The 13,508-nt window shown below is 48.9% G+C and overlaps 2 protein-coding genes across 3 annotated transcripts in view; one reads left to right on the top strand and one right to left on the bottom strand.

Moving 5' to 3' along the window:
- NUP214 (nucleoporin 214) overlaps positions 1–1,349 on the top strand; it is a 39,319-nt gene extending 37,970 nt beyond the window's left edge. For both annotated transcript variants that reach the window (XM_065035801.1, XM_013370612.3), the window contains exons 35-36: positions 413–437; positions 1,124–1,349. In XM_065035801.1, coding sequence (XP_064891873.1) covers positions 413–437; positions 1,124–1,157 — 59 coding nt within the window. In that variant the 3' untranslated portion in view covers positions 1,158–1,349. The remainder of the gene's footprint in view (positions 1–412; positions 438–1,123) is intronic.
- A 6,296-nt stretch (positions 1,350–7,645) lies between these two features.
- FAM78A (family with sequence similarity 78 member A) overlaps positions 7,646–13,508 on the bottom strand; it is a 13,986-nt gene continuing 8,123 nt past the window's right edge. The window contains exon 2 of the mRNA XM_065035809.1: positions 7,646–11,885. Within this exon, the coding sequence (XP_064891881.1) occupies positions 11,357–11,885 (529 nt within the window). The 3' untranslated portion in view covers positions 7,646–11,356. The remainder of the gene's footprint in view (positions 11,886–13,508) is intronic.

Raw genomic sequence — 13,508 nt, 5'->3', positions numbered from 1 at the left:
AACATTTTCTGTGCTGTGATTCAGTGAGGGTGCAGTGAGAACAGAGCCTTGAGAGGTGACATGTTTGTTGGTCAGCGTGTCACCGCTGCCGTGCGTTAAGCACAAACTCCATCTTCAAAACGCAGCCCTCGGTTTTCATGGAGAGGTGGATAAATCGGGCACATTTTATGTGGTTGCTACTAATGAATGGCCGTAGCGAATGAGCAGTGAAAGCAAAGCCCTCTCAGGAACTAAGTCACTTTTCTCCTAGATGGAGATTCGACTTTCATTGTTTGCCCATCACTCCTTGCCTGGCCTAAGGCAGGAGAGAAGTGGTTTTCAATCTGTGTGTGGGAGGGCACATTTACTACAAATCTTATGCATTCATTTTGCCTTTTAACAATTAATTTTCCAATCTTGCATTTCTTTTCAGGGTTTGGTTTCGGATCGTCTAACACGTAAGTACCGTTTTCTGTCTAACTCTTCATTAAAAATACAAGTAGAACCAGAACAGAAGAGCCGAATGGTTTACAAGAGCAAGCTTTGAAAGTAGCAGTAACATTCTAGTTCTGATTTCCTTTTTAGATACACTGCATAGAGCTCAAAGAGTAAGCTCTGAACACGTGCGTTCCAGGGAGGTTCATCTTTCATATAAGAGAATTTTCAGTTAGATCACGCTCTTTCTCCACTTCTTGAGCACGTGATATGTGTGCACAAGCTGTGTGTGCAAATCTAATATCAGCTCCATTTGTCAGCTTGAAACAAGGAGTGAAGTAAACCGGTACCTTTCTGGCTGATCTGAAATCCTGATTTACGGTTAAAGAACGGGACTAAGATCCGAGGTTAACTCTGCCATCCCCTCTGCCACTGGCTGCAGGGTTCCTTGAGCAAGTTTCTTTTACTTTGTTTCCCTGTCACGCAGAAGAAAGCATGTGTGTCTCCAGATGGTAGGCTCTGGAATAAGCATAATTACATCTAGTTAGTGTGTGTTGTTGCAGTATCAGGTGAAAGGTGCTGAAAATACCGATGAATTCTCATAATAAACTCCTGATACTAAGGAGACTGAAGTTTGAGAGATCTGCTGAATTAATACTGCGTGACACTCTAGCACTTATCGCTGTGCTGTTTTTTTCTTGCTCCACAGATCTTCCTCTGGATTTAGCGGATGGAGAAGCTAAGAGCATCCTGAACTCTCCTGTAGAAGTGCCGTAGCTCCTGCCTTCATGAGTCACCTGCACGATCAATATCCAAACAGCTTTTCTTTCAAATACAAGTTCTTGGACTTTTTTTTTTTTTTTAAGAAAAAGATTTTGCTTATTTTTATGCAACACTTGTTCTTGCTCTATATTAAACTATTTTACCTGTCTCGATGTTATTTGTGATGAAAGGGTTTATGTCCCTGGAATCCCAGAATGTCAGGGGTTGGAAGAGACCTGGAAAGCTCATCCAGTGCAATCCCCCCATGGAGCAGGAACACCCAGATGAGGTTACACAGGAAGGTGTCCAGGCGGGTTGGAATGTCTGCACAGAAGGAGACTCCACAACCCCTTGGGCAGCCTGGGCCAGGCTCTGGCACCCTCACCAGGAAGAAGTTTCTTCTCATATTTAAGTGGAACCTTTTGTGTTCCAGTTTGAACCCATTACCCCTTGTCCTATCACTGGTTGTCACCAGAAGAGCCTGGCTCCATCCTCCTGATACTCCCCCTTTCCATATTGATCCCCAGGAATGAGTTCCCCCCTCAGTCTCCTCTTGTCCAGCTCCAGAGCCCCAGCTCCCTCAGCCTTTCCTCACACGGGAGATGCTCCACTCCCTTCAGCATCTTGGTGGCTGCGCTGGACTCTCTCCAGCAGTCCCCTGTCCTGCTGGAACTGAGGGGCCACAACTGGACACAATATTCCAGGTGTGGTCTCCCCAGGGCAGAGCAGAGGGGCAGGAGAACCTCTCTGACCTACTGACCACCCCCTTCTAACCCACCCCAGGTCCCATTGGCTTCCTGGCCACAAGGGCCCAGTGCTGGCTCATGGTCACCCTGCTGTCCTCAGGACACCCAGGTCCCTTTCCCCTATGCTGCTCTCTAATAGGTCATTCCCCAGCTTCTGCTGGAACCTCTGGTGTTAGTTTTATCTGCAATGTATTTGAAAAAGCTCTTTCTGTTTTCCTTGACCCCTCTCACCAGGTTTAATTCTAAGGAGGCCTTAGCTTTCCTAGTTGCCTCCCTGCACCCTCTGACAACTAGAACTAGCTGTGTGCTGTGGTTACCAGCCCCATACTGAACTTGGCTTTCTGTTGTTTGTCCTTTGCTTGGACAAGGGAGTAGCTCAAGTTGGTTCCTGATGTAAAGCAGCGCATTTTTCATTGAAGAGAATGACTGATTACCCTGGGCTCTTAAGAAGGGGCTGAAGTTTGCCCTGCTAATTTTAAGTATGGGGCACATACTTATCTCACTGAAGTGCTGAAACTGAGTCATGTGTGAGCCAGAGGCTCAGTGGAGAAATAGGAAATGATCTGAGGAGAAACTGGCAGCGTGCAGAACACGTTCCCATGGCAGTAACATTCAGCAGGGAGGTGGGAAGTAAAAGCTCTCCTATTTTTACCTTTCTGTACATTTTACAGAACTCAGAAAGTGGAACTCGGGTTACAGGGAGAACTTCTGGCCCTGGAATTACAAGTGTGACCTCCATCCAGAGGCATTAGTGATTTTGCAGCTTATGGCTTTGGCTGTTGGATTCTACTGTCAGCTACATTTTCTTCTAACATGTCTGAGATTGTACCTTTTCCCTGTAGCTTTTGGCGTTAGTCAATAGCATTTGTGAAATTCTCTTATGTTTATACTTGAACATACTGAACAAATGTTTTCAAGAATGCCCTGAAGGCATTCTGGACAAACACTTTCTATTTGATGCATCTGACTTCCATAAAACCTCTAAATGATGTAACAGGGTTTTGTTGCTTTGTGAAAAATGCATTTGAATTACCAGCTTATCTATTAGTTGAATACATGCAGATTGGATGGTTTTATTTTGTTGCTCCTATTTGAACATTTTGGGGTACTTCTGCTTTTTCTGTTTTCAGCAGAAACATGACTTCTTTTTCCAGTACCACACAATATGATGCCAAGTGTCATTTTTCTGGTTTGGTGAGCATGTGGTCACTTTTTGGAATTGGAAATAGTTGATAACTGCTTGTTTTTGTGTCCAGTGTCATAAACTCAATACTTACATCTATCAACAGCTCCTGAAGAAATCGCTTTTTCCAAGTCAACGTAAAACGCTGGCGTTTGACCCAACTCCTGTCCTAGTTGTGCAAAGTGTCCTTCCTGTCTCTGGGAATGACGTTGGGTAGGTCCCCTTTGGAAAGGAAAGCGCTGAAATATGGGGAATATAGAGTAGAAGGGGGGCTTGTTGTCATATGTGGAGAGGCTTTGCGAGGCTGTGCAGGTTTTCCAGATGCCCTGGATTTCATGCACTGTTATTGGGGGTTTATTATAACCTCCCTTCCCCTCGTGGAAGAGAACGGGTGCCAGCGACCCAGGGACCGCAGCCCTGGAACCGAGGAGCAAACTGTCTGGACTTTGCTGTTTTGCAGATGGAAGAAGCAGCTGAAGGTGGGTCACCGTGTGCCCTCCCAGGGTGTTCTCCTGGACTATACAACATTTCCTAAGGCCTAGAAGCGATACTGCTGTTCTGCTTTCCTTCCTCTTTATAAATAGCAGCCGGCCCAAACCATTGACCTTAAATTCTTCGCATTAATCTCCCCTCGCTGCGGCATGCGACACCTCCCAGCAAGGCCCTATCAGCTGCGCTCCCCCCGATAGCGAATAAACCTCTTGCTATGGAGAAGATTGGCTTGGTAAGAATGCGATGTTGGCATGCGGAGCCATTTAAAGGTTCTTTTTCGGAATGATGGGAGCAGTTGGGGGTTGTCCCTGCTGTGCTACCTGTTTAACTCCTTTACGCTCTGCAAGTGAAGGGCTGTAGGAGTGACTGCAGATCCTGACTGAACGTGCATTATTCTGGAAATGCTTCCAGAATCGTGGCTGAAAATCCAGCACCCTGAACTATCTGCCCTTGAGAAGCGGGTGCTGCTCCTGGTTTCCATAGCAGCTGCTGGAGGAGCCGAGCAGCACAGAGATGCTGATCGTGACCACAAACCTACAGGAATATGCACAAAATGGAGCAAAGTCGACTTTGAAAAAAATCTGCATGTTTATTAGATGACTGGAGGACTTGGCAAGTGCCTGTTGGCGGTTGCCAGAAGCTGTTCTGGCCTCTCTGGGTTAGGTGGCCTGTGATCTTGTGGCCCCCATCCAGGTTGTTGTGGACAGATGTCCACCAAAGAATAAAGCTGCTAACACAGAAAGCCGCTGTCTTGGCAGACCTGGTAAAGAAGCCAAGGACTAGCTGGGCTTGGAGCCCTCGTTTCATCAGTTGTGTTGTCCGTGCTGGTTAATCCCCAACTAACTAGCAGTGACTGTTCCACAGCTACTCTGCAGGAGCTTATAATTTTATCTGTGTTAATGTGGTTGTGCTGTGTTTTCCCTGCCGTTTCAGTAGGAGAAGAAATCTTGCAAGGCTTTTACCTTAATTATTCCTAATGAAAGAATGCATTTAATTTTTCCTCTCCCGAGATTAGACTGTGGCCTCGATGCGGTGGGAAGGCGAGCGCTGGGGATGCTACGCTGTGGCAGAGCACTGGTGGTGGTACAGACATATGTGGGACCTCCCCAAACCCATGGAGAGACCAGGCCAGGGATTTCTGCTCCCTTAAAGGCTAAAGAGCAACAAAGAAACGTGCCTTTTTCTGGAAAAAAAAGGGACAAAATGTAGCTTTATCCCAAAGAGGCACAGAAAGAAAGAAGAATTATTTTATGTCCTGTTTTGAAGGTTTTTACTGAGTAATCACAGTATCACAGTATGTTTGGGATTGGAAGGGACCTGGAAAGCCCATCCAGTGCAATCCCCCCATGGAGCAGGAACACCCAGATGAGGTTACACAGGAAGGTGTCCAGGCGGGTTGGAATGTCTGCACAGAAGGAGACTCCACAACCCCCCCTGGGCAGCCTGGGCCAGGCTCTGCCACCCTCACTGAGAAGTAGTTTCTTCTCAAATTTAAGCGGAACCTCTTGTGTTCCAGCTTGATCCCATTACCCCTTGTCCTATCATTGTTTGCCACCGAGAAGAGCCTGGCTCCATCCTCATGGCACTCACCCTTTATATATTTATAAGCATTAATAAGGTCACCCCTCAGTCTCCTCTTCTTCAAACTAAAGAGCCCCAGCTCCCTCAGCTTCATAAGGGAGGTGCTCCACTCCCTTGATCATCTTTGTTGCCCTAATGCTTGGTATTCCAGAACACGGGTGTCTTGCAGAGCACCAGTGGTCTTGGCTGCGCTGGTTTTGTCTCGGCTGCCCAAGGGCCCCGTGGTGACACCGTCTTGCACCGTCCCCACCTCCATTTTCTGCACCTTCCAGTAGGTCACAAAGCTCCTTCTCTGCAAAGGCGTCTCTGGCTCCCGCTGCGGAGCCGGGAATTCTCCGTACGTGGCTTTATCACACGCGGGCACGCTTTGTGCCGCCAGTGTTGGTATCTGAGCTCATTCCCCGAACTAGAGATAATTAAGTTGTATGTTGCCAGAAAACTCAAACACTATGGTGGGGGTGTTGCTGTGACACTGTTCCTGCACCTTTGTGGGGACCCACAAAAAAATCCGCCTTATTTGCTTATTTGTAGTAACTACATGCGTGCAACACAACATGGTGTTTTATTCTTTCATAGATGCTTCAAGGCTCTTCAGTGCATTGCTAAAAATATTTTGCTTTGAAACTTGAAAACATGAAGGAATACAAAGAGCGTTTGCAGCTGCAGCACATGAACAGCTCACCGAGATGTGAGATAGAAGATATAGGAAACAAAACTCGATTTGCATCAGCACAGGGAAGTCCCTGCAAAAAGTTTTGAGCGGGGACCATGGAGACCAGAGAGTATTTCTTCAAAGGACGAAACTTGCCTCAGTTTGCTTAAAACCGAGGTTGGAAAATCACAAAGCCAAGCGACAAAACCTCAGGAAAGGTGAAGTCTGATTTGCGGCCTCAGCGCTGCCATAAAGGATGGAGGTTGGTGTTACCTGAAGCACCAGAACTGGGCTCTGCTGGGTTCAGCAGCCCGTGTCCTTCTCACTGTCCTCCTGATCCTTCTGTGGTGGCTTCCAAAGGTCTCTGTGCAGACAATAAGTGACCGGGCACTTTTGGCTCTTTCAGGGTGTCACCCAAAACAGCTGTGAGTTGGCTGGTGTCTCCTCCCCACCCCTCCCTCCCAAACTAGGACATCTAAATTTAACCTGCTACCAACAGATGAGGCTGGAGAGTTTCCATCACGGAAAGGAATCCCACCCAGAACCCGTCGTCCGCTCAGGCTCCATCCGTGCACATTCCTCAAGCCATGACCTCCTGTACGTTTCATTCCTCCTCTTCCCCTGCCGCGTTTGGGTTTGTGTCCCTGCGATGTGCTGCTGGAGCTTCCCAAACCATGTGGTGGTTGATGTGGGCACACACCTCTGTGCTTTGTGGATGATGGTACCAGGTCTTCCCATTGCCTGGCAGCACCGTGCAAAAGGCTCTGGAGCTGCAAAGGTTGGCTACAACCTTCAAGGGGCACAACGGGCTCATAACGGGCTCCTTTGCTCCAGGGAGACGCAGTGAACGGGGGACACCGGTGTGAGGTGCATCTTGTCGGGGGGTGCCCCACAGGTAGGGGTCCAGCCCTGTGTTCAGGGCACACACCAGGAAAGCCCCAGCTGGGCAGGAGGGTCCTGGGGTGGTGGGTGGGAGCTGGTGGATGCAGCAGCACCGTCTTGCAGCAGAACAAGTCTTTGTTCTGCTGCTTTTTGGAGAAGCCTTGATGCTTTTTCGCAGGTTGGATCAGAGCAGCAGAACTACTGACAGAACAACAAAAAAGAGCAACCTGTGTCTGCCTTGGGGCACAGCAGGTGGGAAGGGAGCTGGTGGTGGGACCAGCCCGCGGCAGGAGGAGCTGGAGAGCAGACCTGGATGGTGTTGGGGTTGGGACCCACGGATGAACAGGATGGCACAGGAGCTGTGCTGCTGCTTGGCCAGGCACCCCCTGCCCTCTGAAAATGATGTCGACAGTTTTCTTTACTGAACCTAAATATGAAAAATGAGGGGGGAAAGAATGAAATTAATACAGCGTGGTATTTGCAAACCAGTTGTATGCTGCTGCAGCTTTTAACCTCTTGTTTGCCCAGGCTGGAAAGGGCAGAGCCGCTCTCTGCTGCCTGGGGTACCGCAGCCTGGCCAAACTGCTGTGTCTCTCCAGATGCAACATATACAGCTCACATCTGACCAGGCTTTTGCTAAATAAGCAAACAGCAGGAGACTGAATTTGCAGAAGTTCGGCTGCTGCCCACGCCAACCGGCTTGGCTCCATCCTGCCCTCACAAGATGCACAGCAGCCTGGCAGTGAAAAATGCAGGATGCTGGCTGGGATTTTTAACCAGAAACCTCCACGCTCGGATGCGGCATAAGAGCTGAAATGGGGAGAAAAGGCACTCGTGGTAAACAGAGTGTTTATCATCACCTTGAAACGTGAGTGCAGAGGTGGTGGAACCATTTGTTTAAAAACAGCCACCGCCCAAACGACTCCAGGCAGACCTGTTTGAAAACTTCACTTTATTTCTCTGTCTGTTATAAAAGCAGGGGTTTGGGTTTTTTACATCTCTGTAAGTGTCCAGACTCAATACATCTTGGGTTTGTTTTCACAGTATCTCTGCAAGACCAAGGACAATTCTTATTGCTGCACCAGGAGCCGGGGCAGGAGGGAGAGCAGCACCGAAGCTCGGCAGCCCCTGCCCGACCCCCCTGCCCAAACCCAGCCTTGTTCTCCACGGGTCCACCCCTCCCAACGCTGCTCAAGATCTTCGTTGACTCTGTGCGGGACCATCACTCTCCTGCCACACTCATCCCAGTGTCAAGGGTAGGAAACGAGCCCTGGACCACTATGGGATTTGGACAGGGATGCTCAGGCTACACTCTCAGCTCCTGGGGTGATTTGGGGCCTTAAAGCATCACTGACGGGAGGGGTGAGGCAGAGACAAGCTCACAGGATCCTGTGTTGGTGCCCCATCACCTTCCCAGCGTATCCTTTGTGCATTCCTGGTTCTGCAAAATGCTTTTTATTTACCTCTGCTCGTTGACCACCTTACTCAGTGCAGGATGCCCCAGGGCCCCAGACATTTAAGCCCCCTTTGGGACCCTGTCAATCCCCATTCTAACCACATGGCTCTTAACCAGCAATGTCTATAGCACCTGTCCCTTTTATATTCAATCTGTCCCCGTTAGTTTTGTAGCAAAGCAGCATTGGAAAGAAAAACAAACATCACTTTTAATCACAACGCATGAGATCTCCAAAGAGGCAGCATCACTTTCCTATGCTGTGTCTGGTGATGCGAATGGAGGTGGAGGGACACGTTTCAACCTAGGCACGGGAGAAAGGCATTCTTTGGGAAGGGAGAAGTCCATGCAAAGCCGACCCCAATGTGAAATTCGAATTTAGTGCTCAGCTGGGTCTATTCAGTGCAACAGGACAAATTAGCCAGGAGGTTACTATCAAATTGCATGGATGCATCCAGTCCACCAGGTAGAAGAACTAGGAGGAACCAGATTTACTTAATGTACGGGGAGACTAAGTCCAACACAAAGCTAAGTGGAAAAGGACGTAGGTGTTCCCTGAATGTGGTTTTTGGTGACTGAGAAGAAATCTTGCCTTGGAATTCCTTCGTGCAGCTAATTAAGACAACTGGGTCCGATTTCTTCGACCCATGCTGACATCAGTGAGAACTGTAAGTACTCAGCACCTGGAGACAAAGTGAATACCAGACATAAACACCCCTTCTGCTCCCATCCACAGCACCACCCAGAAGTGCATCTAAGCGGCAGCCAAGATGCATCCAAATGTTACCAGCTATTCACCCACAGCTCACATTTTGTCCTCTTCTGCATGTATTGCCTAGGAGAAAATACAGACAAGTCCCAAATGGCTGTGCCAGTAGAGCTATAGTTAGGATTTGAATCCATGTAAGAAAATGGAGTTTAATACAGAGTGACTGTGCAAGTCAAAGTCTCCCTAGCTTCATCCTTTGTAGTCCCAAAGCCTAGATTTAGGCAACCTTTGGCTTGTGGATTTGGGTTTGATCCAGTCCATTTGTTTGCAAGCTGCTTGTAATGCTGGGCTTCCTACCTTGGACATCTGCCCGCTGGAGAGAGCAGCTCTGTGGCCGAGCATCTCTGAAAACCGGTGCGTGAGGAGGGCAGCTCCCCTGACACGGGGTCTGCAGGGACACAGGATCCTCGTTTGCTGGTTTGAGACTGTCACGGTGGGGGACACATCTTCTGGGCGTGCTTTCCCCAGCCAGGTGGTGATGTTCAACCTGTTGCCGAAGTAGATGGTGTGTGTGGCTTTGGAGAGAGGAGGAGGGAGCATTTCTCGCTGGTAACGTCCTGTGTGGAAGTTGAAGGTGACAATAGCAGCGAAGTGGTGCCTCTCCGAGGGGAGAGCCTTTAGAGCAGCGTGTGTGGGGTTGTGAGACCTGTTCAGACCAGCTCAGCAGGGCCAGGCTTGTATCTGGCACACTGAGCTCTCCTCAGTCCCAGCTCTCGAGGCAAATTGTTAATAAGAGGAAGAAATATTTTCTAGGGGAAGGAGAGAGGGAAGCGATCTGCCCCAGGCTGTGTGCTGGAGCAAGAGAGCAGATCCTCTGTCCAGTACCCTGTGCTCCAGATGCCACCTCTGCAGAACCTCCTCTGCCTGCAAACCCAGCTCCTTCAAGCCCCCTTCCCCTGCAGAAGTGCATCTGCTTGTCTCTGAATCTGTCTGGTCTTCATGAAAACCTACAGGTTCCACCTCCTGCTCCAAATGCACCTTATTTACCCGGGGATCTACACCCCAGGCTGGGGTGCTCCCTGCTCGCGCCTTCCCTGTGCATGGCAATGCGAGGTCCTGTCTGTGCCCCGCTCCTGACAGTCGTGTAGATCGTGAGGTCATTTGGAAGAAAGTTATTGACTAACCCCGATGTGGTTTGTTATCACGGGAAGAAGAGTTTTTCATAGCTTGCTCCCACCGTTTGCTAGGAAGGGCTGCCTGTTATTTCCAGACGTGGCTGTTCCTGAATTATGGATATTGCTGGGTAGACTTGGTAGATAAGATCTGCCCTTGCTTACACCCCTGCATCTCCAATGACTTCAGAAGGATCCTTTTTTATAACCTGCTCTTTTCTTACAGCACCGTCATTTGGATATTGTGGGAAAACAGGACAACAGGTCTTCACCCAACAACAGCTGGTGCACGAGCCGTTGGCTTTTACGCCACGAGAAGGTGAGACCGTGAACTAGCTGGGCAAAACCATCCGTGTGTCCTAAAGACAAACACAGTGGGACATCCCCCCTTCTCGATTTATGTTGGCTCCCGGGGCCACAATTCCAGCTGTGAGATGATCCCAATTTGTGATGCTATCAGGAGGCGGATACCCACGTCCCTGCTGCCCCTTCTGCAAAGTGGGGAGAAGCCTCGTAGCTCCCACTCCACAGATACCCCACAGCAGGTTGGTTATTTGCATTGCTTTGAAACTGAGATTATTTCCATGCTTCCTTGTTCCAGGTTTTAAAACTGGGAAGATTCGTTTTCTCTTTTTATCACGCTTCTTCCAATCTCATGCCCTTTTCATCCATCAGCCTGTGGCACATCGGAAATCTACTCCTTGTTCCAAAACTTTCTCCCAAAAAATTCTGTAGAAAGGCCATTCTGCCTGGTGGTGGTTTTGTTGTTTTTCAAACATAGCTTTAAGGCAAAAGTTTGGCAATGCAAAGCAAAGTCTACATAAGGCCGCATGACTTGGATTTGCAACTCAGAACCTTAGAGCTTAAAAAAAAAATCCTTATCTTAAATAGTCAACTTCTTGCTCTGGGAACTTTTGTTCTCAATCGAAAAGAAAAAAAAATAACCTTAAAATCCCAAATAAAATGTTCTTATTGTTCTGGGCAGTCTGGACAAGCTAATGAGACTGAGTTCAAACAGTAACTAAGATAGGGAAGAAAAATAAAAAGCTATACGGGTAGACATCAGTGTCAGATTCTTCCCTTAGGAATCCAGTGATGAGACAGACCCCGTCACAGGTCTCCTCTTTAGCTTTAGCACAGTGAAATCCGTCCCAATGGGAGAAGGTAGAATGGTTGCATTTGTTGAATGAATAAAAAGTGCATTTTTATTTTGCTCATTATACATGTGTGTTCTAATACCTAAGTGATTGTTTTGCCTTTATTTTTTTCTTTTTTCCCCTCCGTTTTGGTGCCGGGATGTCAGGTTTGTATTATCGGTGTTTCGGAGGTATCACCACAAGTGGTGGTCCATCCTTTGGCCTCCACATGAGTACCTGAGCATCATTGGCATTGGGTTTGACAAGGGCACTAGGTGGTATTGGCTCATTCTTGCTAAGGACCTGGGGCTGCTCTTGAGCAGAGGGTTCCTGCAGCTTGGCACGCTGCCCCAAGGGTCTGCTGGGATTCACCTCGATGCCCAGCCTCATGCGCCATTTGATAGTCTGCAAGGTCACCATTTCGTTGGTGGCCGTGTTGGTGGCCACCAGCCAGGTGGTGAAGCTTTGATCCCGGTGGATGCTCGTCAGTTTGGCCACGTTGCTCTCGCTGACGGGCACCGCCCACGTCACGCTGGGGTAGAAGTTGTCGTTCATGCTGATGTTGAACTTGGACTCCTTCTTGGTGGGCCCCACGATGGTGTAGGTTTCTGTCGTGTTTCCATACCAGGGGTAGTTCACTCCGTCTGAGTCACTGATGGCCTGGATTTTACCGTCCAGTAGATCTGGAAGCTCCCAACTTGACCTGCCACAATCAACAACAAATTATGGATAATGCATTAATTAATTTGTTTAGAAAAACGGTGGACTTCAAGGAAAGACAGATGATGGAAAGACAGGAAGGAGTTTTTAATGCATTCCTCCTTTTGCTTTTACTGGAATTTGTGCCTTTCATGCCATCCTGCTGAAGGAGCTCATCCCTGCCATTAAATCTGTGTCTGCAAACTTCCAGGACTGACCAGGAAAATCTGTCCTGCTGTTAAACACCACCAAAGAACCACCACCAGGCTTGTCCTTGCGGGGACCGGTGGCCACCTGGAGTGGTTCAAAATATGTCGGTGTTTAAATGAGGCTGCAAAGGGTGGGTGCTCAGGAAAGCTTTGGTGTTGGAGCAAATCCAGTGCTGCAGGGATCTTCTTGCTGTTTGAGCAGAGGGACTCGCTCCGGCACTGTGGTCAGGATCTCCTGACTCTTGTGCTGGTGAGAATGGGGCTCAGGGTTCAGTTTCTCCCTCTCAAAAGCCCCAAATCACCCATGTCAGCAGAAAAACAGACCAGCTCAGAGCTGGCCCTGGGGGTGAGGTGACAGAAGACCTCAGCGGTGGAAGTAAAAACCAAGGACTTCTCCCAAGTAACAAGCGATAGGATGAGAAGAAACAGACTCAAGTTGCACCACGGGAGATTTAGATTGGATCTTGGGAATAATTTCTTCCCCAAAGGGTTGTCAGGCATTGGAACAGGCTGCCCAGGGCAGTGCTGGAGTCACCATCCCTGGAGGGTTGAACAGACGGAGATGAGGTTCTCAGGACATGGGGCAGTGCCAGGGGTGGGGGAATGGTTGGACTCGATGATCTTGAGGGTCTCTTCCTACCAAAATGATTCTACGATTCTGTAACTCAACCGGACCATAAAGCTTCCCACTGCCCTACTCTGTTCTTTCTTTTCACTCCCTACCTGCAAACACTCATTTTCTCTCTGGATAAGGCCCTGTCCCTTCCCGCTGTCTGCCGTGTAACTCATCCTTCTGCAGCCCGAGCAGGGACCCCGTTCAAAGGCTGCACACGCAGCTCGGGGCTGCGGATGGTGTTACAGTGATCAGAGGAACTGAGGTCAGCCAGCTTGTAAAACTGCCTGAGCCGGGCGTCTGTGCGCTGCGCTTGGGGGACTGACAGAAAGGTCAGTCTTTCTAGCAAGAAAATAAGTGGAAATGGTCCTCTGGCACCTTGTAATGCTTGATGCACAACTGGGATATATATATATATATTTTTTTTTATTAACTTCCAATTTAATTCTTAAGATTAGATGTGCCAATAGAAGCAGACTACTGCAAATGTCTCAGAAAAAAAGGTTAGATATTTGCAGAGCAAAGGCGCCAGGATGGCATAACCACACACCATGTGCTCAGCGCACGGCAGGTATTTTAAGGACATTCTTTTAAAAATCAGGCTGGCAGAGGTGGCTCTAATGTACATTCTGTCTCTTGCTTACCAACCAGCCCTCCCTGCCACTCGGAGATGGTGTCCCCGACACCGAGGTGGTAGGAGAGGCTGTGTGGCAGCTCCCAGCCTGGCATTTGCACTTGACCCCGCGGTGGGGCTGAGCACCAGCCCCCCCAGCCCCACGGCTCCCGCTGTGACACGGGTTATCTT

This window comes from Columba livia, chromosome 19, assembly GCF_036013475.1.
Source record: "Columba livia isolate bColLiv1 breed racing homer chromosome 19, bColLiv1.pat.W.v2, whole genome shotgun sequence".
NCBI classification, from domain to species: domain Eukaryota; kingdom Metazoa; phylum Chordata; class Aves; order Columbiformes; family Columbidae; genus Columba; species Columba livia.
The sequence above is the reverse complement of the archived record's forward strand: the minus strand, read 5'-3'. Positions and strand labels throughout refer to the sequence as shown.